This window comes from Sabethes cyaneus, chromosome 1 (genome assembly GCF_943734655.1).
Source record: "Sabethes cyaneus chromosome 1, idSabCyanKW18_F2, whole genome shotgun sequence".
Classification (NCBI taxonomy): Eukaryota; Metazoa; Arthropoda; class Insecta; order Diptera; family Culicidae; genus Sabethes; species Sabethes cyaneus.
The window spans coordinates 24,410,812-24,437,325 of NC_071353.1; the positions used below are offsets into that span (position 1 = coordinate 24,410,812).

Below are 26,514 nucleotides of genomic sequence, written 5' to 3' on the forward strand. Positions count from 1 at the left end.
GGAATACTGAATAGTTTCGCCGCAAAAGCTGATGTCCACCTATTTTTGAAGCCGTCCCACTGTGCGGCGCTCGGACAAAACCTCATAACTTCTTTCATATGCTTCGTAGAGCTTTACTGTCTTGAGCAACATTGTTTGTTATAAAATTTCGCATCTTTTTGTAAATTTTAAGCAGTTGTATTTTTATTCCTATAGATGATGTTGAGATCTAACTTTTTAAATATGACTTTAGAAAAGTTGTGTCTTCAGAAAAGTTGTTTGTCCTGTAAAGTTACGTAAAGTTACTGAACACACCAAAATTGTAGGACTTACGGGAATCAAGTTATAAATATTTTAAATACTCAAACACATTTTTTTCAATGTGTAGTCGAAATTAGTAGTTGGACGACCTCCTATACAAATTATCACAATCTGTATATCAAGAGTAATTTAGTATTATTATTCTGGTATAGGGTAAATCAACCATTTGTGGACCTTTCTATAAATTATTTTGAACTCGTAACGCGAAACACCCAACCGATGGCACTTACAATATTAGTAACTTCGAATAAGCCTAAATATATCAATTTGCTGCAAATGCAAATGCTGCAAATCTCTATATTTTACATATTTTTTAAAACAGATTGGAATGTCCATTTTCCTTTTATGGACCCTAGTGATTTACGATAGAATAATGACCGGATCCATTATAGGAATTCCAGTGTATGTATTTTGAATGGAGAGGGTCCGCTAATCGGACATTTTTTGCATTGTTAACCGTATAATGGACCCTCACTTGTTGAAAATGTCGATTTTAAAGCATTAATAATGAAATGCAGCTAAAATTTTATGAACTCAAATGTGTGTTATGTTTAGTATGTGCTGTTTCATGTCATATATTCTCAGAAATAAGAAGTATAAGCTAATAAATACCGAAATTTTGTTCAAGGGTTCATTACAGGCAAAGGGTTCACTATATAGGTTAACTTACCCTACTATCTGCTTTAGTACATTCATGTGTTTTTGATGGATTAACAATTTTAACCGATATTAGAAGTCATTTCTCATTGCAGAGACGAAAATATTTCATATTTCTTTTGCTCTGTTAGCATTCGTTCTGATTTTTAAAGGATAAATTACGGACATCTTTACATATTTTATGGTATGCATCTCGATCATTTATAATACTAATTTTCCGTAGCACGATCTTCGTTGTATTTGAAATTTTTATTTCATTAATTTGGCCATACGCAACAAAAGGAAACGAGTGGCGAGATAAGCCGTCATCGGCCTCAGTCAAAGCCTGGCAGAACGCACAAAAAATAACGAGTAACTGACAGAGTAGTAACCTGTTTATCCTGCAAACACGTTCGACTCTAAATTAACAAAATGGAGGCTAGTTCAATCGAGCTAAAAGTCTAACCGAACATATTCTACTGCCAATTTGACTTGAAACAGAGCTAATTGGGAAAAACCTGTTAAATGGTCGCCTTTACAATGTCCTAAATTCCCCTTATCGACTCCAATGTATATAATAACGATAATAATGTTGTGTCTTACATACACAAGCATGACTACTTAACGTACAGCAGGAATGAACTTCGCAATGGCGCGCACATTTACTAATTTGTAGCCTAAAATGCCGGAAAACATGCATTCGGAAAACTTTAATATCTCCGAACATCGCAACTAGTAGCAGCTAAGTTTTTGCTTATTACTAGTTAACACATTGAATGTTGATTTTATGGTAGTGTCAGAGCGGAAATCTGTGGAAATCTTTTTCTACACACTATTGAACATTGACAAAAATAACAAATTTTTTGTTCTAAAACACTTCGTCAGAACAAAGCCTACTAGTAAAAAATCTGTCCTAATATCACCTAAACTATTAGTTTATAATCCCTTTAATGTGAATTGTCCTTAAAAAGTATAGAATTTTAAGCAGCATGATAGCTAGATACTAAAAGATTAAATGATATTTATTTTTTCATTTTCCAAATATTTTTTACTCTGTGTTTCACCTTCATTAATGCCTATTGAAAAAACACATATTAAAACAAATTATGCATATTTCTTATAGATTATATGTCTACTATACGTAGAATATTAAGTTTGACAGAATATCTCAAATAAAAATTTTGATGTTTTGTCCGAGCTTTTTCGGGTTCTGCCCCATAGTGCGACACCAGGAATAGAGGGGCCCAGCGTGCTAGATGGGTCGACCAGGCTGAAGCCGACTTGCGTGTGTCGAGACGCTCAAGTAATTGACGACGTGTAGCTCTGGATCGAGTACAGTGGTGAGAAATTCTTGATACGTCAAGAGCGTCCCCGGCGCTATGCTGTTAGAAGCAAGTAAGTATTCTCGCTGCTTTAAATTAAGAAGGCCTACAGGCCTTTTTCACTGCTTTACGGTTGATTCCGATGATCAGCTTAACTAGTTTCGTCGGAAAATCATGTTCTAGCATTATCTGTCACAGCTCATTTCGTTTGACTGAATCGTACGCTGCCATTCCATTCGCTGCCGTGAACAACAAGTAAAGTTTTAGCTGGTGAAGCTTTCAACACCTACTGTATAGTGGAAACATTGAGCGTAAAATTTTTAATTAATGTACATGGATATTAGACGTACTGATGGAAACTCAAATGACGCAAATGTATTTGATTCAAAAGACTGCTGGTGAGATCGTTCCATTTTTATCCATATTTATGCCATTTCATTATATATCACTAACTGTAACTACCTGTATATGATAAGTTCAATGGAGGGACAAAATACAGGGGTAACATATAAGTGTAAGACTGCTGGAAGATAGAGTGAGTAGTCAACCGGAACCACCAGGAGGAAACTCCTGAAGGTCTGAAACAATATTTATGTTGCACTCTTCGAACAAACAAATTATTACGTGTGATAAAACTGATGCAGCGGAATTGATTATTACATGGAAGGATCCTTATGCTGGAAGGAGACTCTTATAATCGCGGAGTGCGCACAAGACACATTCCAGCATTACGGGACACAATTAGCACCCATTGTTACCCTGTGGATCGCCTCCTGTTTTACCAAATTTTTGGCAAATACCTTGTAAAATAGCTGTAACAGAGTACTTCATTTTCCACTAGAATGTCAAGGATTTAATGAAACAGGAACCGATCTGCATAGTAGGGATAATGTCCCATAACGCTGGAATGTGTCACAAGTGTATCTGCTTGGGTCCATCCAGCCCCTTTTGCTCCTTCTGTAGCAGCTTTAGTGTGAAAATCAAATTGAAACCTACTGATAAGTCTACCCACATACACTGGCAGAACCTTGAACTGATAGTGGCAGGTGGCTTCCCCCCACAAATACATACATACAAAAGTAAAGTTTTACTGTTTGATACGAAATGGTGGGAGTATTCTTAGAACAATATTCCAATTCCAAGATAACTTAAAGTGGAACAAAACGGGTTTACAGCAATGTGATAAAATCTATGGTGGTTGGAGAGCTACAAGGAAAGGTAGGACAAAAGCACAGAACAGAAGTGGAAGTTCGAACAATCGTTCGAACAAAACCTGGCATCTACGCTCTGGTCTAAAACTCTACCAATAAGTAAGAACTTTGACGAGTTTTTGTTTTGAGTGCACTTGTCATTCAAAATCTCGTCTAAACGAAATTCCTCAACTCGTCTAAATATTTCGCACATAGGAGTATTTGATGCAAAATGTTGGCCATAAGTCCAAAATGGAAAATGCATGATTTTATCAAAATATCGTATCTATTATCACAATAGGGCCTACTAGTCACGTTAGTATTGTTCTATGCAGGATTGATTGATTTTTTTTTTCACAGAATATGCTGTTATTTTGGATAGCAGTTTTCAAGAAGCATCCTATCGTTCATGGGTATATAAACCTGAAAATCTGAATGAAATATTATTTGTTTAACATAAGTGAGCATTTTCTCCGTAAAGAAGGATATTTTTAAATAATTTTATCTAGCTTTTTACGAGCCGTATTGGTGAACCGTATAATCTGTGTTAGTGTGTTCGTAATATTTGGACAGTATTTTTGACATTTCGTAATTACATCGCACGTTTTCTTTGCGCACGTTCACGTTAAAATTAACGGAACGTGCGGAAAGAAAACGTGCCATGTATTTAGGAAATGTCAAAAATGCTATCCAAATATTACGAACGCCGTCCGCCATTATGGCATGTAAAAAGCTGGATATGCATTTATAAATCCATCAGCTTCTTCGAGCCATAATGGCGACTGTCATTCGACTCAGTTCGACAAGAACAAAATATATTTGTCATTATGTTTACGTATATATGTATGCACGCATGTACATATGCATATACAAGCATAGGCGTCACACACATAAAACAATTTTATGTCACATACACAAACCAGTTAGCACCGCCTAGTTAGCTTCGAGGTACGATGCTGGTCTAACAAGACAGTCGTCGTATGTTCGAATCTCGGCTACACTGAGAAAACTTTTATGTGCCAAACAGTTATCATTTATGTGCAAGCGATAAATTAGCACATACTATTCATACGCGTATAATTTTAATGTGTATTTCTGGGAGGATTATGTTTATATGTGGCTCATGATAATCAAATGGAATTTCATATTGTTGATTGCAAGGAAGATCAATATCTAATCAATAAGTGCGCAATCGCTCTTAAAAGTGCTATTTTGGCTTAAATCGTTTCGGTCTCTTAGGTGCACTTATTGCTTGGAATGTAACGAAAAAATGCGCCGAAGATACCAAAACGATTTAATGCAGGATCGCACTTTCATGAGCGATTTCGCACTTTGGAGGGTACAATTTTCCTTGCAATCAGCAATATGGAAATTTACTATTAGTTATGTGCAGAATATTTTGAGTTTAGGTGGGGCTTGCTAGTTAGAGTCAGTAGGATCGTTGCACTGGCCCCGTAATTTTCCTGTATTCTAACATCCGGCTGCGAAGTCTGTCGATAAAGAAGGGTAATGCCTAAAGACGGTATAAACCCATGACGTTGGCTTTTTACACAAACCAATTTCGATTCAATGGATTCGACCGCAATAAATTTTATGGAAAGCTCTAAGGTAACAAGTTTATATATTTTTGGATAGAACTAAGTGTAAATTCGACTATCTGAAGAACCTTAAGCGAAACTGAAATAAACTTTTTCTCACCGAATAAGTCAACAAGAATAACATCACAGAACAGAAGTGGAAGTCCGAACGATTCGGCGATCAAAACTGGTAACAAATAGCGTTTTTGTTTTTTTAACCTGGGTTTATTCCAACCGACCACTAAATAAACAAACATTTTCGCGAGCATAAACAAACGTTTTCGGGTTGTCAGTGTATTGCTTATTGCGAGGTTCAAACTGTGAAAAAACTCAGTGTGAACCCGTCGTCTAAAAAGTGCAACCCAGAGCGAACCAACCTGAGTGAAAAAACAAACGTTTTGACAGCCGTTCGATTGGAACTAGAGCGAACCTAGATTGGACCTAAGCAAAAACAAAAACGGTAAAAGTCTTTTTTGTTTTTATTTTTCTTTGAGAAGGTTTTCATATAGAAGCGAATAACAGCAATATAAGCAGAACGCTCGCTGCCAATCGCATAGCAGCTTTCACATGCTTTTGTGTGCATTCGTATACGTTCGTGTGTTTTTGTGGAAAAAAGTGACTCGCTACCGCCAGGTTCGCTAGTATCTGTAGAAATCTGTAGCATGTACGTGTTTGGATTTTTACTTCTATTTCTGTTCTGTGATAACATATTAACCCCTCTAAGGTCTTTTCTATTTTCATAATGTCTATAGATAATGGCCATATGTCTTATGGCCCCGGAGTTATAACGGAGTTCTTTGGGGGACCGCGACATGGCTTTTTTAGATAGTTGCCAAATATTTAAAATTTGTTGGAAATCTGTTGATTTTTGTAAATGTATCATCGATTGTGGACATATAAGTTACTTTGCCGCAGTTACGAGCCATGGCGCGCACGGTCCGGATCCGGGGGGACACTATGAATCCGGAACCGGTTCCCATAAAGGGACATTTCAGCATCAGTAAAGTATGTCGTGTCGCATATCAAAAAACATCAGCATTCGATAGAACAGCGATTGGCGATCAGTTCATGTCTCAAGAGAAAAATTTGTGCGCTGCCGTCCGAATACTTTTTTGGCTGATTGTTACGTGTCAAAGCGCAAATCGCGAAAGCAAATTTCTCAAAACTGTATTTCCAAAGTCGATGAGCATGATTTCTCGAAAAAACCTACACCGATCCACTTGAAACTTTTAAACAAGTTATATTTTCGTTTTGTTGATTTAATACAAGTTTTCTGGAAATATTTTCTAGAGATTAACCGAAGAGTAAAATTATTTTTTTTGGTCTGTTACCGTAACATGTATACAAATTTCCACTTTAATCAGTTAAAAGGTTTAGTCCTCTCAACTGTGTAAAGTATAACCTCTTAACCTTCAATGCATTAGAAAAAAGATTTGAGATTGCTCTCATTCTCATTTTAATTCGAATTTCGTTTTGTATTTTGAAATAATTCATTGCCGCAAGCATCAATTGATGTACCGCAAACCTCTAATCACATCAGCTTGATGAAATAAGACTAATAGAAGTAATGAAGATATTTTGGACCAACATGGCCACTTCACCGGAAAAACATCTAGTACCTGATTCGCGACACATTGTTTAAATTTTAGGATAATTCATCTCACGGCACATCAAATCATATCATCTTGATAAAATGAGACTGTTGAAAGTATAATAAAGACATTTTGAAAGCAAATGACCACATCACTATCGGATCTGGAACATCCGGTACCTGGTTCAGGGAAATTCTTTGGATTTTGGGATAATGCATCATGAGGCACATCAAATCATATCGCTTTGATCAAAAGACATTGATGGAAGTACAATGGAGACATTTTGGAACCAAATAGCCACTTCAGTAACCGGGTTTGGGATCAATTGATGATTTTAGGGTATATGAGCGATTTAACTTATAATGAACCGGTTAACGGGGTAGTTCTGGTTATATTGGGGCGGTTTAAAACAAAATCCTATGGCACTGAAAACTACAATACATATATCAAACTAATAATGCGTTTTAGAAGCAACCATTACCATTGGAATAAAAACCATCTTATGTGTTGAAGGCATATCTGGTATCATAGCTTCTAAGGTATTACACATCTTTGTCCCGAATAATCCCATATGTGCTAAATCATAATCCACCCAGTTAGCTTCGGGGTAAGATGCTAACCTAACAAGCCAGTCGTCGTATATTCGAATCTCGGCTAGGAGGTGCTGCTATAGAGTGAGTAGGATCGTTGCACTAGCTCCGTAATTATCCTGTACTCTAATAACCGGCTGCGAAGTCTGTCTGTCTGCCCAAGTACCGGGAAGTTCCATTAGTGTTATTTTGCTAAGCCAATGTGATTTGATGTGCCGCAAAATGAATTATCTCAAAATACAAAAATGTCCCCGAAGACAGGTGGTTGATGTTTCGGAGCCGACGCAGAAGCGGCCATTAGTACAAAATACTCCGAAATTTACCTTGGGTGTCAGTTTTGGGTCATACCTTTCAAGGGAGGCAAAGAAAACGAAGTTCGGATTGAAAATGGATGAAAAAGAGCAAGCTCAAAATTTGGGTCCTTTTTGATGATGGTTTCGTTTAGATGGACCGATAATACAAATTAATTGGGGAGTCAAACGACATGCATTGTACAACGGGAGCAAATCATTTGAATTTATAAGAAGCAATAAATTGAAATAACTTACAGAAGATAACTATACAAAGACTTTTTAAATTAAAAATATCGTAAAAAAAAAGAATTCATAACTACATATTTCATCACTTTACCCACTGTCCAGGCAGATTAGACTAGACACAGGGGGATTAAAATACCCAACTTTTGTTTTTGTTTTGGTTTCACTGAACGAACGGTTTCACTGACAGATTCAGTTGGTTCGACTAGTTGAATTTCATAACGGAGACAACAGCTAATAATAGTAAAATTGTAATAAAAATACAGTGTTTAATTGCTTCCTGTTTAATACTTCCAACCAGCAAGTGGGAGCAAAACCGAAACTGATAAATGCTATACGGACAATATGTAGAATTTGACAGCCTCACCAGTCCCTAGTGGCGAGACTGGAGCATTTAAACGAGTTGGCAAGGATGCCAGAAAGAAAAGCGTTATGAATTTTCAAAATGTATCATCGAGACGAGAATCGAAATCAACATGCGGCTTGTGATCTTAAACAAATTTTATATTGCGAATTGCATCAAAAACTTGAAATGCAAGAGACTTGCAGACATGTTACAAGTAAAAGCCCCGCAACGAGCTGTCAATTACATATGTCAATTTATTGGGATTGACACTCGCAATAAGTTGACATAAATATTTGACAACTCGCCGCTGGAATTTTACGTGCAAACTGTTTTCAAGATTTTTGCATTTCACGTTTTTAATGCAATTTGCAATATAAGAATTGTTGATGTGCGACTGTATTGGTGGTTTGTATGCATCGGGAAACACTTTGCAATGAAAAATAACTCCAGATGCAAACAAATCGCGTATACGTATACGCGGCGATGTGTGCGTAATATTCTTGTCAGCAATCTCTATGCTAAACTTCCAACGATATGCGTAACCGGTGTAACGTATAAAATAGGAGTAAAATCAAAAGTCGCGTAGGTATAGATTTTGATTTTTATTATTGATCACCTGCGGTTAGCGGCAACTACATTAGCATGTTTGAGAGATGAAAAAACACCTATGATAGTTTTGATCACAAGGTGGCAACTTTGACGTTTTCGAACAAAATAGATGAAGCCAACACATCTGGATCACTGGATCACTTTTATGCTAGTGCGCGGCTAGTTTGGGTGTAAAAAAACGACTAATACGATATTTCCGCAGCAGCAAACTTAACTTTTGTAGCGGCGTCATCTGTTTCTCGCCCGAAAAGTGAAGTTTTATGTTAGACGAATGTAAATTATTGTTACCAATGCACTGTTTTTGAAATTCCTACAAAATTCTTCACTTCTATATAACTAAATTGATACATGCATGATTGAGTTTTTGTTGGTTTGGTCGCGTGAGCATAAAGATTATTAACACCTTTTTGCTAGAGTGACTAAATACAGAGTGGCGCCAAGTCATCCCAAATGTATGCAATGCGGTTTAACCTAGGTTTTTCTTTCTCTTTCCTGCATACGCGTTGGATAGGTTGTCTGCTCGATTGGAATGACACTGACAGATAATTATCATTCCAATTTTGACATTGTCGCCACTCTGTATATAGTCACTCTACTTTTTGCAATTTCCGTACAGGAATTCCATAGAATAGTTCTGGCAACTTTGCTTTGGGTCAGCTAGTCTAAACTTGGAAAACAGTATAGTAAATTTTCCGTGTAAAAAGCCACTTTCCACCGCCAGGTTCGCTAGTATCTGTAAAAGGTTAGAGTTACGAGTTTTGATTTTAACTTCCACTTCTGTTCTGTGACAAAAGGACAAAACTGCAACTGTTCAAATCACTGCTGGTACCACATAGGGTTGCCAAGTGGGAGGTTTTTGGCCGGCCCGACCGGTTTTTCAATCCTGCAAAAAGGCCGGTTTTCCGACATAGGAAGCCGGATTGGTACTTTTTTTCCTCATTTGTCAAATTTTCTGATAAATTTATTAGCAATCCTGAGCAGTGGATCATTGAAGATTGCCAGTTTTGCAGTGACAATATTTTGCTTCCGGCGGTAATATACATTAAATTGTCCACCAGAACCAGAAGCAACTAGTTGTCTTCTAGTATCTTCAATAATCCATGCAATGTTAGTTGTGGTTTCGATTCCGACGACTACCTAAATAAAAATTAACGCCGCAAATTACACATTCCAGGCAAATCCTCTAGTAATAAGCTGTCACAACCCCCCCCCTCCGCAGTTTTTGAAGGCAGGACCGACCGGCCGGTTTTTGAAATTTTCGGACTTGGCAACCCTAGTACCACACTTTATGTTTGTTTTGTGGATGTTGCCTACAAAAACATGACTATGGCTATAATCGAAGCTGAAAGTTACTATAAATGATACATATTTACGATATAAACGGGTGGACGTCAGTACGATATCGTTTGAAAGTTTGGACTACGACCGTGTATAAAATTTTATGGAATTTTGGAACCCTTCAGTTTTGGTTTAAGACGTCGTATAAATTGGAATTTTTCATATTCTCTCGGTCACTTGAGGTGAATAATGATCTGTATCCTACGTACTGCACGAAGCACGACTGTTCGATTATCACCAGCTACGATTGGGTATGCGCCTGCATGTATGTATACTAGCGATGCGCAACATGCAAGCCGCCCGTAAATAGTATAGTTACTATATATATAGTTCGGCGGATAGAAAACCAGGCGAATTGGCATCCCTGATTTATGAAATTAAATTTGAAATTATGGTGAAATGTGCAGGTTTTTACGAAAAATAATCACTGGCGGGTGTTGAAAATGACTAGTTCTATGAAAATAAAGTGTGGTTTTTTAACATTACTCTTGCATTTTGAATTTTGAAAAGCTTTTGGCTCCGCTTTTGACGTTTATTTGGCTCCCGATTTTCTATCCGCCGAACTATATATATAGTAACTATAGTAAATAGTGTCGCGTCGCACGATAGGTTAAGTTTGAACTTTCACCGTAGAATCAGTTTCATGCGTAATTTCATAACTGCACGTAATTCGCGACTACGAAAGCTAAGAGATTTTTAAGTCTGTTCGCACTTACACGAAAATCTATACCGAATTGTCAAAACTTGCGTGAAAACAAAAGCAGAAATTCTTCCTTCTCCCTTTTTCACACACAGAAACCAAACAAATATCAGCAGCTTCGTAGACGCGAATTGAGAATGACCGAGACTATAAGAGATCTCAGCAGATCGATGTTTGAGTTGAATTCAGTGCATTTGAAAACTATTTTTCAACATCGGTGATCTAAATTTGAATTACATTATCAAATCATTTTTATTGCTTCAGTTCTTTATTACCTACTATTAATACTTTGGCTTCCATCCTCGTCATTCAGTAGAGTTTAAGAAAATCTTCATAAATCATCATACAGTCGATATTTCTATAACGCGGGTAATTGGGACCGCGTTATAAGAAGCGCGTTATACAAGTACACGTAGCATATGGAAAATGAGTTAATTGGGGCTATACCTGAATTTTACGAAATTTTGAATCAACCCGACCATGGTTCCTTTGGGAAAGATGTCAAGTATATATTTTTGCATCTTACAGATGCTTGGTGAGACAGAAAAAAACGCCTCTTGGTCTTCCAGAGCTTCTGGAACATCCGGTAAATTTTCATTTCTGTGAAGTCTTCTCATAGCTTCCAAATTCTTTTTAAAGTCCCTATGGCTTATTATTTGGCGTAAAATGAATAAAGTAAACAATCCGTGCTATTGAGAAGCCAACATACGATTCTCCGACAAATACGGAACATCCGTAAAAGTGGTCAACGAGCGAAAATTGTTCTTTGAGTTCGGAATTATGTTCATTCAACCTCGAATTGAACAATGTGAAATAGGAATATAAATTCAGCGGTTTATGACTCAACCTGGCCATTATGAAATGCATCAAACGATCCGATATTAAATGATTAAAATTGATGATCAAGGGCATCGAACTGCTTATCGCGTTGACGAAAGCAACAAAGTTTTCGTAGCCTGTTCGCTCTTACAAGAAGCCCCATTCTGAATTGTCCAGGAAAAGGTGAAAACAAAAGCAATAACACTTCTCTCTCACTTTTTCTCAGGCAAAACCCATAAAAATATTAGATACCGTCAACGCGGATTTCGACATGGCCATGGCTAACTACGATGGTTAGATTTCTGTTAAAATTTTCCCAGAAGAGTACAATACCTGGTGAAGAGCTTATACAAAAGTTGATATATTTGATATATTTGTTGATATATTTGTAAGTATAGTAAATGTTATCGGTAGTTCAGTTTACTATACCACATCTATCAAATTACACTAGCATTATTGAATTGAATTATTGTTCACTTTGACGGCAAATCCTAATTTTCCAGTAAACGGTCCAGTAAACGGCGGCCATGTCGAGTCGTGAGCGGCCTATTCAGTTGAGGATTGCTGATATTCCATTTCATTTCGATCTGTTACAAATTAAAAACATTTGCATTTCCAGTGACTTGATCTTGACAACATAGCTATAGTAAAATGGGGGATATATCACAATAGATCAAACAAATGGTCGAAGTGATAAAAATACCCAACATGGAAAAAAAGCTTTGAATTTTCTCCCGGTAAACCATCCAATGGCCAAATTGAATCACAAATAGTCGAAATATACTTCTAGTGTAGTCAAATTACACTCAAAATATACACGATATGTTCTGAATTTTCCGGAGGACCACCTTATGGCTTATGCCCTACAACTTCTTAAAAGACACCACGGTCGTATCTGTTCAAAATCGCTCAAAATTCGACTTTAGCTCCAATTAACTCAATATCCATATGCTACGTGTATTTGTTATACGCGGAAACCCGCGTTATAGAAAGATCATGGTACCCGCGCTATAGAAATCCGCGTTATACAAATCTCTACTGTATTTCATTTTTTATGCAAACATACAGTCAACCAAAAAAGTATTCGGACAGCAGCACATAAATTTTTCTTTTAATAATATTGCTCAGTGTTTTGTTCAATGTTCAACTAAAGCATACTTAGATGCATGGCAATAATTAGGGGGAAAAGCTCTTCGCTTTGAATATAGAGTCCATAGAGTAAGGAGGGGCAACAATGCGAAGGAGATAAAAGTGCGATTTAATTATTTATCAGTGCAGATTCCGAGTAAATTGACTAAATTGGCACAGATGGGTGACTACTTTGACAGCTCGAATTTATCGCAAACAAATATTCCTTTCTAAAACTTATCGAAGATTGAAGATATTATAGTTTTGTTAGCTACTGCTGTGCTAATTTCATGGATTCAAGTTGCGCACTTTTGCCACGCGTTATTTGCACTTTTGCCCCGCGGTATTCGCACTTTTGCCTCACAAGCGGGGCATAGTTGTGCGGTTACAGTTAAATGTGAAGATATTGAGTTATTTCATCACTATTGCCTATTTCATCACTATAGACTACTGTGATAATCATTTAATGAAACATTAATCAACTTATGAGTTTGACTTCTTTTTCTTTGTTGCTCTTCTTTTTGACTTCATTTTTCTTGAGCGAAATCGTGTGCGAGATTCGACTGTGATAATCGTGTAAATCGAGGTAGTCTTTTTTTTACGAGTAGGGAAAGCTGCTGAGCACCTTAGAAGATACGGGACTATCAGACACCTGAGAAGACAACTCAGGGAGTGGGGTTTGGTATACCAACCCCCCTAATGGGGCGTGAGGATCTGGACCCACTAAAACCCTACTCAAGTCTCCAGGCTCAATCCCCCTGGCACCACCTTATCGGTATTACTTCAGGACGGGGCTATTGTGCTTAATGCACCCTCTTAGATAATTACTGGACTATAGTAGTTAGGCTGTTTATTCGCCGTTGATCGGCTCTCCGACGGTTTTGTAGCTCAAGTTCAATCTGGGTAGCAGCCGCGTTGACCGCTACCCAGACGTCCGAGTTGGAATACATCCTTTGGACTAAGTTACCCGGAGTATGAATAAAGCATGTTCTACAGTTTCCTCAACATCCACGCATTCGGGACACGCGGGGGACTCCGCATGCCCAAACTTGTGCAGATACTGTCTGAAACAACCATGCCCTGGCAGAATCTGTGTTAGGTGGAAGTTGACTTCGCCGTGGCGGCTGTTGACCCTCCCGGATAGTTCCGGGATGAGTCGATGTGTCCACCGACCTTTTGTGGAATTAGACTATGCCCATACCCAAATCGGGGTAGTCTAAATAGGGGCAAATGTCGCAATATATTGTGCCTGGCAACTAAATCTGGACTATTTTCCCTAATACCAATATATATGACGGAACGAAGCAGCGGCATTGTCGTTGTTACTCTTTTTCTTTCTTACTACAGTGATTTCAGTTTGTCGCACTTTCAAACTGCAGAGTCCAGTTTGGACGAAAGTGCGGTAAAAATTTGGTTTTATTGTTGTGCTTCTTTATATCTCATGAAAATTGATACCGTCATCCGGGGATACTTGCAACACTTTAAAACTTTGACTTGGTACAACTTTCGAAGTGTACCGTTTAGGTCCAAGTATAAGTAGCTAAAACTTGTATAGTGGTCAGTACTTTTGATTTATTATTATGATAAAAAATATCAACTAAATTAATCTGCAGAATGAACCAAAAATTGGGGTAAAACAAGAAATACTTGAGGCATGTTTCGTTTCCCAATTTCGTCTATCGCTTTTTTAAAGATATTCGGTGAAAATGCAGCAGTCGGCGAACTTCAAATTGCCGTTTCAAGGCACGTGGAATTTTTCACCATTTTAATTTCTCTGAAGATGGCAGTAGACAAAATAACATCGTACAGATGCAAACTTACTTTGTACATACTGTCCATTACGATAATTATCTATTTTATAAGTGCTGCAAGCCGCGCCATATTGGAAGTAACAACACGAATTATTCGTTTCTTTTCCAAGTTCAACATATAAACAAAGCTAAAAGTTGCTATTTGTTAGCTTATATCATTGACGAACTGACATGACACATAGAAGAAAATCCTTTAAAAACCATCGTCCTACACATTTTGCTTGCACACTAGCACCCTCTGTTATGCATTTTGCGGAGTAGCTTGCATTTGCAGGGTTTTATGCTGTAGGGTTTTATACATTTGTATGGTTTTATACTGAAAACTCGAAGCAATACTCGCGCGCCGCGGTATGGCCATGTTGCGAAACATGCTTTTTTGAAAAATGAGTGGTTTTTGATTGGACGATGGAATTAACGCGAGTGTCTCGTCTGTTTGTCTGTGCTTATATGATGCACCAGTTGTGTATCACTCAAAAAAATCGACACGTCGCGTCCACGTGAAAAATCATGTAAACTTTTGTACAGCAACTTACGTGAATTTCATGTACTAGTTAATGGGAAAATTAATAAAACTTACCGGGATCGCACGTAAACTGGTTAGTATGAGTGCGAGTTACCAACAATTCACGTGAATGTTACATGAAAAGTGTGATGGATGAGAATTACCTATGTTTTCACGTAAACTTGACGTGCCGATTTTTTTGAGTGTACAGGACCCATACGATAAAAAATAATTTCACGTCAATGAACTGACGGAACTTTGCACATCCATTTTTCCTACTCTGAAAGTGAAATTACTTTCCAATCGTATAAAAACCCGCAAAGCAATGATATAGTGGATTAAACTTAACTAAACAATGACTAAACTTCCCTTCTTCAAAACAGCATTGGCTACAAATAGTTAACATACACTCAAAAAAATCGACACGTCGCATCCACGTGAAAAATCATGTAAAATTCTGTACAGCAACTTACGTGAACTTCATGTACTAGTTAATGGGAAAATTGATAAAATTTACCGGGATTGCACGTAAACTGGTTAGTATGAGTGCGAGTTCCCAACAATTCACGTGAATGTTACATGAAAAGTGTTATGGATGAGAATTACCTATGTTTTCACGTAAACTTAACGTGCTGATTTTTTTGAGTGTAACAAACAAAGAAATTCGTTAGATCTGTCCAAAGCGCGATGCGCAGAAGTGGTGCAAGTAACCCCGGTGTTGCAAGTATGCCCGGATGACGGTAACAACTTCAAACGTCACACTTATGCCTCGCCCTATTCTATAGTTTGAAGTGCCTAAAAATGCAGTCAAAAAAGTATTCGGACTGTTGACTATTAGTTGAAATAAGTGTTTTTTTTTCGCTTAACAACTACCTTGTAGGATCATCTACTTTCTTGATGACATGTTTCAATTTGTTTGGGATAGAATTAACCAATTTCTCTATGAATTGCTGACCATTTTTTATAAGAACTCTGTTTAAGTCATTTTGATTAAAAATCGAATGATTGCTTGGATTCATCATCCCGGTACAATATGAATGTACCACACAATTACAAGTTTGCTTCAATGTTGCCTAAGATTGATCAGATAATCAAGGGTGTTTTAAATTGTTTTAAAGTCGTTAATAATTTATTTTGTGAAGCGACCCATAATTGTGGTACGACTGTATGCAGCACATCTTTCTGATATTGCTTGAAACAGACTGGCTGTTCAAAAGTTCCAGAATGTTTTCAGCGTGTTGGTATGGAGATGTTTCTTAAAAATTTGACGGTTCCATTGTTGTTCATTAAACCTGGTGTTAAAATCTACATCGATAATATTTTAAAGAACGATTTGCTTCCCATCGTCAAAAAAACACTACAGGAAGGCACCACACTGCTTCTAACAAGATTCTGGACCGTCTCACCAGGCGAAAGCTACACGGGCTTGATCGGGAGGACAATTTTCCGGATTTTATTTGTTCGAAAGAGTGGCCTGCCTCTTCGCTTGATTTGAATGCTCTCGCCTTCTATGCATGGTTACATGCTAGGCAAACTTCCAAGCAACGTTTGGATAGGATATTTGGGAAGAAATGCCTCAGGATATCGTGCGTGGCAACTGTAACGCTTACGCTTTTCAACAACAGTTGCGACTGGTAATTAAAGTAAAGGGAGAAAGATTTGAATAATTGAACTGATTTAAGACAAATGTTATGGATATACGTTACACGAAATACATTCAAAATTAAAATTTTGCAAGCTTCTTATGTTTGTGACCATTTACTTTACTGACAGTTATTACTACTCACCCTGTACATATGGACTTAATTCAAGTAAAAATTTTCTTTAGGATGTTATGACCCGAAAAATGGCGGAGAGATTAAACATTTGTTTTTCTTTTTTAAACGTGAAAGATTTTTAAAGGCATTTTACCGGAATTCTAAAATTAGAAAATTTTAAATAGGGCAGATGTACCAATAATAATGGAAACTCAAAACATTTCATAATTCTGGCGGATTTTAGCATGATTCCGAAAGAATTTCAATTGTCTATGGTTAAACATATATTTGTTTAAAGAGATTACCCTAGTACGTAAGATTTCTATTAATTGTTTAAAGTAGTCGTAAGTTAAATGTGATCCAAAATGTATTGTAAGCCCTGTAAACGTATACTATGTATTGATATCTAAAGATGATGGGGTTTTTACGCCTGCTTGAGAACGGTAGATGTATGATCATCTCAAGGAGGCTTTTCCCCATCCAATCCAATTCATGAAGGCCTGTATGGCCAGATGAATAAATAAACAAATAAACAAATAACAGTTTTATCTAAGGTACACAGTTAAAATTTAGGATATTGGTGCAGAAATTACGAATTCCCTTTGAGCAGACCAATACGGTGCAATTGCTTAAGAAATTCGTAACAAGCTATAGAGTTGTTGCTATGGTCACTGCGAATGTTTTTAAAGGGGGTAAACAAAATACCACTATTGTAGGAACATTTTCCACTATTAGAGGAACATTAACACTACTGTAGGAGCACAGACTTCTGTCAGGAAAAGCAATATTTTATATATATTAACAAACAGAATGGTATAATTTTGGTATATGTTTAAGGCCAACATTATGGCACTCCATATTATCATATAGTTCAATTGGAAATTGATTAATTGAGCACTCAAATTGTTTTTAAATACTATCCCCCGACATAATCACTCTATTACTGGAACATCTACCCTAGTCACTAAAGTCGACCTTTTGCAGTTGGATAGTTGTTACAGGAATGATTGGTCTTTATTTTAAAACATAAATTGAGCCGCTATAGCTATTAAGTTAAGACGAATAGGAAAAGAGGAAAACTAATCCAAAACATATAAAAAATGAATTGAAATATAAACCAGTTATTATACTACATCGTTCAGCATTACGCTATGTATACCTTCGGCAAGTGCGCAAAATTGCTCTGTGATCTAGCATCGCTTTCATCTGGAGGGCTTCATAGTGGCACGGCTACGAGTCTACTTTGACAAACGAGTGGTCGTGGGTTCGAACCTAAATAGAATCAGGCCATTCGATGTGTAGTGACCCATGCTTGAATTAAGGTTTATTCTCAGGCCCCTCATTATCCTTCTTCGTGCTAAATTTTATATTACCCCGATGAAGCCTCTTAACAGTGCAAAGGTCACCTTTATAGTGAGGTGGCACCGATCAGTCCTCGCTAGGGACGGCTATAATTGGAAATAGTACCTGGCGGTGAGGAACAAGTGGGTAAGGTAAGGTAGAGCAAAGCTTTGAAGGAAGAATTAAACCCTATTACACACAAGCATGCATAAAACTAATAATAAGCATATTTAGCAAAAAGAAATGCAGTGCTAGTTTATACAGCAAACACCCGGGTGATTTCACGATAGATCAACGGTAATGGTCGCAGTAATGAGTCCACACATAAAAAAATCGCCTTCATTTCGGTCAAAGAATAAAAAAAAATTGCGACTAATATTCGACGGGAATATAAAAACCGATAACAACTATCAATTCCATTTGTATGCATGTAAGCGAGCGGTAACCCAAAGATTATGAATACTGAAACTGAAAGTAATTTGAAATGACTTCAATTATTGTTGTTGTTGTTACTCAGATAAAGGCCCTAGTGGCTTATGCTATACAGGGAAAGCCGACATCTCTTTTTATAGCCAATTTTGACAAAATGAAACTTGTTCATCCCAGGCTAAAACAATAACTTGGGATGTAGCTGATTCATGCTTTATATGATTATACAAACCTTGAAAATCGGTGTACTAAATATAGTAAACTTACATGTTTTTTTTTCAATTATAGACGCTTCAATCCTGATCTGCTTACATGTTTTGAAAACAAAACAAAACTCAAAATCGGTTGCATACGAAATGATTATTTAATGTGAAGGATCACCTAAGACAAGGTTTCAGCAATCAACTAGATTTAGGGGTACCGGAATATTCTGGTGAAATCTTACCTTCCAGCTTCCAGTGAAAGCATCGCTCATCCTCTAAGCGATCGTGTGCATGTGCTCAACGCCATCATATGTTTTTATCATTTTTCAGATATGTCGGAAGCACGTTTTTAGAGTTGTTTGGAAATCTAAAAGAAGAAAGCAATAAAAGTGGGACTTAGTGTTGTAGTTTTTCGTCGAGGTTGCTGATTAGTGAACTTTTACGTTTTCAACCCATTCAATGATCTAGTCATCTACGGTAACTTCGCACGCTAAGGTTTGGTTTTTAAATCTTTATTGTTTCTGATTTATTTTCAGTTATAAATATTTTTCTTTTCTTCGATATAATAATGATCGAATGAATGTATAGCTGTAGTATGTACAAATACAATTCATCTCTAGTGTGTATGTGTTTTTTTTTCTTTTGCAATCATCACCAATTTTTCAATAATCTGAGAACGAACGAATTGCATTCTTTTAAAATAACAGCTACATTACGTGCAGGTGTTTGTATGTATGTATGTTGCATATTTGTCCTACAGATACCGCCCGAGGCCGATACAGTTATAGTTCTTGCTGGTTCGTTTCCTCCATTTCAGTGCAGTGTCTCACTTCCGCGGTTCGGGAAGCGGAGAATAAAGGTACTAATTTGAAACTTTTTTTTTTCCTTACGGAGGACCAATTCGATCAATAAAACAAAACTTAGGTACATATTAGTACCGACCTTGGTTGGCTCTCGAATGGCGGTACAGGTTATTGAACAAGTGTTTTGATATAATACTTTTTTTTAGTTTGCTCAACATACAATTGTTACGAACGTCTAATAATAACAACAGTGTGGTTTAGTTTTGCTTGCGGCGCACTGAAGTGAATTTTCTCTCTCGATCTGCTCCTCGCGCTCCATGATGATTGTAAAGGTAGTCAATATTCAAGGGTTCCTTAGGAAATTTGGCATGAATGAGGGGCGGTCCCGGTTGATTGGGACACGCCTGATGAATTAACGGTTTCTTTTCCTATCACTTTTTTTTACCTAATCACGATAAGGAACGCTAAAATTGTCGCTCGACTTAACAGGTAGTGGGTTTTGACTGTCTTGTTGTGCTGTTTGTTTTGTATTGTTTTCATCGCTGCGCCTTCACTAGATTTCATTTTCTCAACTCTTCTCATAAGCAAAGTGAAATAAATATTAGTTGGTTGCGTTTCTAGCAGAGGGAAGTTAAAATATTTTTACAGACTTTTGCTAGTTAGATACTTGGAAGCTGAACTTTTTCTTCGTCAACTTAACGTACTTAATCTCCTTTATTAGACTAAAATAAATGTTATATTTCTACATAGTCTTAACTGATGATGACGAAAAAGAAACGATAGTCTATTATGGTTGTATACATCAGTAACACAGTACGAGCTAGTATTGCATTTATGCCCATTTTAGATCATTGCTGGTAAACCTCGGTTACCATACAAGAGAAACAGTTGCTCAAAATTTGATTTGATTGTAAATTAAAGCTATTTTTCATAGAAGATACGGCGAAGGATATGGTTAAGATACTGAACGTTTCGTTTTACTAAGCTGCGGCGGTTTTGAAAAAGTTCGTTGTGAAAGTGTGCTTTTCGCTGCATGTGTGTGTTTGTTGTGTGTAATTGTGAGTCGTTTCCATTTGCTTGCATTTCTGTAAAATATATAGGAACGTAAAATACTGTTAAAGCTATTGCAACTGTGACGATTAGCCTTTGCTTAGTTGGCAATTCAATGTGGAAGTTTTCGTGTTGTAATAGGTCAGTAGGTAGCTGATGTGGATGTGCACGCTTCTGCCCACAAGGACACGGAGGAAGACGATCGATGGTCCAATACAAAAATATGTAGTATGATAGGTAGATACTGCTGGGAAGAATATTTTGGCATTGGTTGCATTTACTTGGATTTTACTCTATCGTGGCAATTGGAACTACATTTAGTTTCATACCAATTTTCTTAACTCTAGGCATTACTGCTTTGCCACAAACGTTTTACTCCTAAATGGACGTCGAATCAAACATTTTCGCCTCTCTATGTCTTGATATCGTACTCTAATAATTGAGTGATAATGTTTCTATCCATTCGTGAATGTGTGTATATAGTTTTTAACCAACAAAAGGTACTAATTTCTACAAACGATGTATATTTATCTACAATTTACATGCACTGATTTTTGTGGATTGATAATCGCCGCGTTTGCACTGATCAGCAAGGTAATCAAGGCATAGCTCAATTCAGTTGCGGTTTGTCTTGAAAAAAGATAAGGCCCTCTGGTTCCTACAGCTGAATGGAGTTCAGTTTACCGATCGTTTAGTTGATTTCGGCATCGTCAATCCGTGACTATTGTTGCTTTTTATTTTCCTACCGGTTGTTTATTGCGAATTAATGGAACTTTGCTAGTGTGTAACATTGAAACCGCAAACATGTGCGCAGCATCGGACTTCACAAAAATACAGTGGAATAATAAAGTTAGTCAGCCGTATTTTGGGGTACACGAATCTCTTTTGTTTTCTACCCGAAATCCGTACGGTGCCAGTAACACTTAATAATTTTCTCTGGATTTGACACAACATATTGCTCATGCAGCTTTCTCTTTGAGATAATAGAATGACAGCTTCATCAGTGATGTATCATTCCTTGTTTTGAGCGTTTATGATTCTTCAATATTTTTAGCGTGCTCACATTATCGCTCTTTTAAAAGGTGTCAACGGCAAATGCTAGAATTCTGGGGATTGGTGTTGGATTGCAGATGCGAATTTAAAAGATTTTAGAATTTAAAAAAAACTGGTTCACAGAAAGACAGAACGTAACTTCAGAAATTTATTATTTGGAGAATGAAATGTAATACGTAATTACCATCGCAGCGTAAGCTGGCCACTCTAATGTGATTTGGCGTCAGCGCATAGTACCTTCTGGAAAAACTAATTTCTCCACTGACAGGTGGAGCCATTTTTAATATGCTTTCCAGTAGCAGAAATTTGAAAGGCCGAAGTTTTCGTTTTTAAGCAATAAATCATTCAATCTGAAAAATCCAAAATAGAAATCAGTTTTTGAAAAGTCCGAAAAAAACTGAAACTGAGATTATTGGTTACTACAATCCATGCTTCTATAACCAATCCTCCTACGACATTCAAATTAGGTGGAGTAATTCGACTCTTCCGTTGGATTTCATATTCGACGCTTGCGATGACAATTTTGTTTTAGCGATTCAGCGCTCTACTGGCAACCACTGGAAGTGGCCGGCGTCGTTACACCACCGTTGATGCTGCTCGAGCTGCCCGAGTTCGAAGAGGACGAACCGGGTGCGCTCTGGCCCACGGTGCTGCCATTCTGTTGCTTCATTTTGTCGAATAACTGCAGCTTCGAGCGAACGTTGCCTTCGCAAATGTTGTTCAAACGATGGTGAGCGGTTTGCTGTGGTTGCTGATAGTACTGCTGTTGCTGTTGGTTGCCACCGGAGGTGGCTGCCGAAGTTTGTTTCCGCTCCAAATCCAAACAGAAGGCTTCATACTCCGTTCGCTGGCGCAGTTCCGCGGCGGTGGAAAACTTGCAAAAACCATTGGAAGTTCGACGGGTCGCTGCTCCGGTCACCGGATCAGTGGTTCCGTTTCCAATGGTACTTCGGTGCAGATGAGGATGATGGTGATACTGGTACGGGTGGTGCACTCCGGAAGCCGACGACGATGTCGACGAGGCGGACGAACCGGAATGACCGGACGATAAACCGATGGCCGAATCAGGTACGGTGAATGGTTTGAATGTTTGACCTTTGCGCTCGAAATACTCGACTATTTTGGCGATCTGCGCAGATCGCGTGTTTGGAATTGTCGTGAAGGAGCGGTCATCCCACAGTAGAGAATCCGAACCAGCAAGCGAGCTGATATCATCAGAGCTATCGGTAAAAATGGATGACGACCGATTCTTGCAGTAGAGCAACTGGTTCGTGAATTGATTTTTTTGAATCATGCTGTTGATCTCCGAGTCCAGTGCAAGCCTATTGATTAGACCCATGTCAATGGACCTTGCGTCAATATCCACATTACTCAGCACGTGATGTCGATAGTGGAATTTCTTTCGGATCGAATCGGACAGCTCGAGATCGTCCATGCTCCGTAGTGAACTCACGTTTGTTGATGAATCATCATACAGCAGAACACTAGAACTATCGTTCAACGTCTGATTGGACGACAGTTCGAGGTCCTCTAATCTCGCGGCTAAATGATTGACACCCCCACTGTAGGCACACCGACAAACGGGCAGCCTTTCCGAGGACTCGAAGTTAGCCTTTTCCAAGCAACTGCATTGTGGTGATTTGTACGTGCTAAAATCTTCATTTAGACACGAAAAGAATCCACTCTCGGTGGATCCTCTTCTCGTTAGTATTCTTGGCGTTTCAAGAATCCCATCCCCGATTACGGTCGATGATGATTTTTTGATCCCACCCGCACTGCCACCGACCGTCGTAGGAATAGTATCGCTTCCACCCTCTTCGGTTCCACTGTCGGTGTTGGCATTGGAGTTGGCATTTGTAGCAGGTACCGTCGTTTGGTTGCTGCCATCACCGTTGCAGCTACTAGTTCCGGATTCAGTCTCGATTGCCCCACTTTTGTACAGCGGATGACTAGAGAGTTCGGTGAAATTGGCGCGATACTTTTTAATGCCCGAACCGCCAAGGGAAACTTTCCGGGCAAAACCATAGCCGGTCTGGTTGAAATTTTCATCTGTCGTGTTGTTTATTTCCGTGGAATCCACCGGTTTAGTTTTGGACTGAAAAGGAACACAAAAATGGATCATTACGGTGATGCTTTTGAATGATAGAAACTAACCTTAAACTTAGCGACCGGAGTGTCCTCATCGTCGTCACAGTACTCTTTGCGCGGTGATGTCGGAGAACTGGGTAGGCTCTTCGGCTGGCCTTCGGTACTGCTACTACCGCTGCCGCCCATGTCCCGACTTTTGGCCGTTCGGTTTTGTACTATGTTCCATTCGCGCAGCAACGGGGCAGACATTTCGAAGCACGAGCTGAACAAGTCTCCCGAGCTGTACGTGGTGACCGCCGGGTTCGGGCCGAGAATTTTCTTGACGCCCTTCAGCTGAGACAAGGCTGCGAAAGGATTCGCCTTCGGAGCACCACCCTGGTCGGTCCTGGATCGTGGTTTGTATTGGGGATCCTTGAGTAGCATCGTTTCCGCAACCTTCCGCAGGGTCTGGTTCGAATAGGTAGGCGATTCGGGGATAACTGATTCGGCCAGCTTGCTGCTAGCGGCTGTCCGTTGGTGCATGTGGTAACGCGCCTTGTCACTGGGTGTCGTATGCGGCGGAAAGACGATTACGTTCTCCGACAGAGATCTTCGATGTTGCATCGGATTGTCCGTCTCTCGGTCACCGTTCAAACTGTTCTCTCGACTGAGAATTTCTTTGTCGGCGGTAATCGTTTCATTACTGGGGCTAAGGTTTGCCACATCTATCGAATTTCGCTTGCCGACGGCAGATTTGCCATTGACGATGCTGACGCTACTGCTATTATGTACAGACGAGGAAGATGTCACTGATGCTGGCGACACCACTGGGCATTGTGGATTGCAACCATTGGCTGTGGCGCTCGGCGAGAGCGAGGATAGGACGGTATTTGTGTTATTGCCATTGCTTATAGTATGTCTGTGAAGTTGTTGCTGCTGCTGCTGGTGACTGTAACTGTCCTCACATACGTCCGACAGCAGCGTGCACTTTTTAATGCATTCGGTGAACGTGGGACGACTCTTTGGATCATACTAAAACCAAATTGTGAAATATTATTAGAAGACACTTAATTAACAGTATGGCACAGATACTTACGGTACAACAAAAAAAAGCCAGTCTTAAAAACGCCGGAGGCGTGTCGTTCGGGGCAAGATCTGCGAACACAATGTAATCCAACCCGAACGAATCAGTCCTTGGCATTACGTCAGGATCAGCCTCAACCTGAAACGAATTGCGAACGTTACTATCCACTGCCGTTGGTACTGGGCAAACAGCGGCGCGTAAACTACTACTACTAACCCGAGCAATCAGCTCGCAGAGGATGATCCCGTAGGAAAACACATCGCTGGTCTGGTCGTACCATTGCCCTTTAAGGCATTCGGGGCTCATCCAGTAGGGCGAGCCTACTGTGTCCAGTCGTGGTTTGCCACTGGAAGTGCATAAAACCATTAGCTCTGTGCTCAACCGTTAAAAACCCATCAAGCTTACCATTTCCGCGGGATATTGGCTGCCAGTCCAAAATCTCCGACCACCGCATCGTACATTCCGTCCACCGTCCGCTTGACCAGCACGTTCTGTAAAGCAATCAAAATCGAACGGTGTGTAATCAAATATGTGACTAGCGAGAAGTACCGGCTACCGATAAAAGCAAAAAAAAAAGAAGAGCACAACTCGCCCACTCACCTTGCTCGTCAGATCCCGATGAAAGATACCGACATCGTGCACGTACTGCATCCCCCGGGCGATTCCGAGCGCAAGCCGTATCTTCAGCAGTGGCGACAAATATACGGCACCGTTCGCGATTAGCTGCTCCAGCGAACCATCCTCGATGTACTCGGTGAGGGCGTGCAGCTGACCTTCCTGCACACAGACGCCCATGAATCTGCAAATAATGTAAAAGTAATGGAAAGAAGAAGATTAGCGACGTTCGTAAAGTTGTTTTCACAGTCGTAAACAATAATCATTTTACGATATGGGGGTACTCGGCATGTAAATAAGTGCCACTTTTAGTGGCACCGCCTAAAGGGACACCTGTGGATGTTGGACGTTGCTTCGGGCGGGCTTTTGGACTGGTGGTGTTTGCTCATCTAGCCATACTATGGGGGCGGTTAATTTGTTAAAATAGGCAAGGATACTGTCTTTTACGTGAAGTTGTCCTAAAGTTGCGTGTACAGGGTGATTAGAGTTGCATGTCAGTGTTGTTCATCAGTCGATATTTCCTGCACAGTTGGTTTTATTCAACTGTCAATAGTTGTTGTGGGTGAAAGTGTAATCACAGACTAAGTGTAATCATTTAGAAATATAGAAAAGTAAACGCTTGTATGTATGTATGTTCCGCCATAATACTTGACTAATCGAAGTTTGTGTGTTAAAGTGGGATCTACTGTTTCCTACTGCTTTTCCAATCGATCTGGAGTCCCGCAAGGCAGCAACCTGGACCCGCTCCATTTTTATTAACAATTTGTCGACTTCACCACCTCCAAAAACATTTCTCCGGGCAAAACATTCACCTTCGGTGCACCTGAAGGTCACCCATCTAGACGGAGTGACAAATTGACCACGTTCTGATAGTTGGTCGGCATATATCAGACATTATCGATACCAGAATCTATCGGTGCGCTAACATTAATTCGGACCACTACTTAATGATGTGAACAACATACGATACCAGCGCTTGCACTAAAGCAACCGGATGTCGCTGAAAGCTACGTGTTATGTCTCGAAGCCGCACTGCTGGAAGAGGGTGAGCTGGATGAAACATACCCTTGAAGACTGTTGGAGTACCGTGAACAGCCATTAACAACATAGTGGAGA

The 26,514-nt window shown here is 39.0% G+C and overlaps 1 protein-coding gene across 1 annotated transcript in view; it reads right to left on the minus strand.

The window, feature by feature from the left end:
* Positions 1 to 19,244: 19,244 nt before the first annotated feature.
* LOC128736089 (probable serine/threonine-protein kinase DDB_G0278665) overlaps positions 19,245 to 26,514 on the minus strand; it is a 192,980-nt gene continuing 185,710 nt past the window's right edge. Inside the window, exons 4-9 of the mRNA XM_053830602.1 lie at positions 25,384 to 25,582; positions 25,189 to 25,274; positions 25,000 to 25,129; positions 24,796 to 24,921; positions 23,787 to 24,731; positions 19,245 to 23,727 (exon numbers count right to left, since the gene is read on the minus strand). Coding sequence (XP_053686577.1) covers positions 22,177 to 23,727; positions 23,787 to 24,731; positions 24,796 to 24,921; positions 25,000 to 25,129; positions 25,189 to 25,274; positions 25,384 to 25,582 — 3,037 coding nt within the window. The 3' untranslated portion in view covers positions 19,245 to 22,176. The remainder of the gene's footprint in view (positions 23,728 to 23,786; positions 24,732 to 24,795; positions 24,922 to 24,999; positions 25,130 to 25,188; positions 25,275 to 25,383; positions 25,583 to 26,514) is intronic.